Below are 3,006 nucleotides of genomic sequence, written 5' to 3'. Positions count from 1 at the left end.
TTAAAATCCCAGTACTAGAGATGATTTTGCTTTTTCCAAAACTTTCCTGAAAGCATTCTTGACCTCTTGGTTCCTCAGGCTGTAGACCACAGGATTCAGCATGGGGATGACCATGGTGTAGAACACGGATGCCATTTTGTCTGTGTCCATGGAATGGCTGGAGCTGGGCTGTAAGTACATGAAGATGATTGTCCCATAGAAGATGGAGATAGCAGAGAGGTGAGAAGCGCAGGTGGACAAAGCCTTTTGGTGCCCCTGAGCTGACTGCATCTTCAAGATGGTTATAAATATGAATAGGTAGGATATGATTATAACAAGAAGAGCAAAAAAGACATTAAAGCTTGACACATACACAAGAATCACCTCACTAATGTGTTTATCAGAGCAAGAGAGAGCCATGACCGCTGGAATCTCACAGAAAAAGTGATGGACCACATTGGACTTACAGAAAGAAAGACTGAACGTGTTTCCAACATGAATGGACGCATTCAGGAAACCACAGATGTAGCAACCTATGGCCAGACGAGCACACGCACTCATTGTCATGGTGGTGGTGTAATGGAGGGGCTTGCACACCGCTGCATAGCGGTCATAGGCCATTGAGGATAAGAGATAACTTTCCACAGTTGCAAAGGCTGCAAAAGAGAACATCTGAGCAGCACATGCATTGTAGGAGATGACCTGGTCTCCTATCAGCAATCCAGCCATGACCTTGGGAGTGACAGCTGTAGAGTAACCACAGTCCACCAGAGACAGGTTACTGAGGAAAAAGTACATGGGAGAGTGGAGACGGGAGTCCAGTAGGATCATTATGATCATCCCCAGGTTCCCCAGAACACTGATGACGTAAATGAGGGTGAACACAATAAAAAGTGGAATCTGAAGTTCCGGAGTATTGGTCAGACCCATCAGGATGAAATCCATCACTTCTGTATTATTCTCCATGGGAAGTACTAAATTCTTTGTGGTAATGAGAAAGAAAGGAACATTTGGTAAACAGAAAGTAGATGGCACTGACATACATTTATTTATTTATTTATTTATTTATTTATTTATTAAGTTTATTCATTTAATTGAGAAGAGACAGAGACAGCACAAGCAGGGAAAGGGGCAGAGAGACAAGGAGAGAGAATCTCACGCAGGCTCCAAGCTGCCAGCACAGAGCCCTACTCAGGGCTCACACTCACAAAACTGTGAGAGCATGACACACAGCCGAAACTGAGTCAGATGCTTAACCAACTGAGCCACCCAGGCGCCGCTGCTGTGAAATTTAAATATATAAATACCCCGTTTATATCCCCATTTAATTGGCAAGAATTCATTCTTCATGATTCTCTTATATGAAGCATAGATTTGAACAAAAAACTTAGTACTTAGAGAAATGATCTATATGGTTCATCCTGTTGAAGCCAAAGGATCCTTACAGGTTACATAGCCAACTTCTTTTTTTTAATTTTTAAAAAATGTTTTATTTATTTCTGTGAGAGAGATAGTGTGAGCAGGGGAGGGTCAGAGGGAGAGAGAAAGACACAGAATCTGAAGCAGGCTCCAGGCTCTGAGCTAGCTGTCAGCATGGAGCCCAACGCGGGGCTTGAATCCACGAACTGTGAGATCATGACCTGAGCTGAAGTCGGATGCTTAACCAACTGAGCCACCCAGGCGCCCCAACATAGCCAACTTCTTACTTGTGCAAATGCACAAAGAGAGGTGCAGAAAGAGGTTATGATTTATCCAAGGTCATATGTTTGCTGTACATATGTTTCCTAAATCAGATTTCCTGAGTTTATTGACAGCTTACATTTATACAGTGCTCATATCAAGTACACACTTATGTTTAATATGTTTAAATATGCTTGGAAACCAATTTGATAATAAATTATATTAAATAAATCAATATGCTTAATACTCTCAACAAACCCACAAATGATTGTTTGTGCAAGTCTACATCAGTATCAACCAATAGAGTCAATCCTTGGACCCAGGGAAAGTGATTTCCTAAACCTATGCTCTTTAAAAATTTTTTTAAAAATGTTTATTTGTTTTTGAGAGAGAGAGAGAGAGCATCATCAGGAAAGGGTCAAAGAGAGAGAAGGAGACACAGAATTTGAAGCAGGCTCCAGGCCCTAGCTGTCAGCAAAGAGCCCGACACAGGGCTTCAACTCACGAACGGTGAGATCAGGACCTGAGCTGAAGTCAGATGCTTAACTGACTGAGCCACCCAGGTGCTTCTCCTAAACCCATGCTTTTAACTGAAGTTTAATTGAATTTATTTTAACTGAGTTCATATTTATTCATTGTGTCCATTGGGCCAAACTCAACACTTGTAGGTGTACAGTGGAATAGCTATGTATATACAAACTAGATGTAATGAGATAACAGCACAACAGCAGTAGAGGCATGTACAACCAGGAAGTCCAGTTCAATTCTATTCTGAAGAAGATATGGCATTGGGTATTAGAGCCTGGGCTCTGAGAGGACATTCATAAGCATTCAAATAGCAGCCCTATCATTTTCAACCAAGGAGACGTTGGTCCTAACATAACTTCTGTGAGCCTCATTTTCTTTATAAAATGAAGATGGTGGGGCACCTGGGTGGCTCAATTGGTTAAGCTTCAGACTCTTGATCTCAGCTCAGGTCTTGATCTCAGGGTGGTGAGTTCAAGCCACACTGGGAGTGGAGCCTATTTTAAAAAAATGAAGATGGTAATGGATTGATTCAAAAGGGATTATTATAAAAATATAAAAAAGTAATTCATTTTTAAAAAGCACAATGTGAGCATTCAGCACAATTCTGATGAATTACTACATTATTATTATGATGGGTTGATGGTCTCCATCTTGGCTTAGGAAAGGTGGGGGTGAAATGCAGGGCTTCAAGATGTGGAGGCAGTGTGAAGCCTGGCAGGCTCCATCCTCTAGTGCCGTCACAGAGATGGAAAGTTGAAAGTCATGGGCCAGGAGTTTCCCTCTAGCCTCCAGATCTCTTATGTGGTAAGCTCCATGGTT

General features: G+C 41.8%; 1 protein-coding gene across 1 annotated transcript; it reads right to left on the bottom strand.

Moving 5' to 3' along the window:
* On the bottom strand, window positions 1-948 carry LOC144218793 (olfactory receptor 5B2-like). The gene has a single exon (XM_077748761.1). The coding sequence runs from the start codon at window positions 943-945 to the stop codon at window positions 1-3; it is 945 nt and encodes a 314-aa protein (XP_077604887.1). The 5' UTR covers window positions 946-948.
* Window positions 949-3,006: the final 2,058 nt, after the last annotated feature.

Source organism: Crocuta crocuta, unplaced genomic scaffold (assembly GCF_008692635.1).
Source record: "Crocuta crocuta isolate KB4526 unplaced genomic scaffold, BGI_CrCroc_1.0 scaffold323, whole genome shotgun sequence".
NCBI lineage: Eukaryota > Metazoa > Chordata > Mammalia > Carnivora > Hyaenidae > Crocuta > Crocuta crocuta.
The sequence above is the reverse complement of the archived record's forward strand: the minus strand, read 5'-3'. Positions and strand labels throughout refer to the sequence as shown.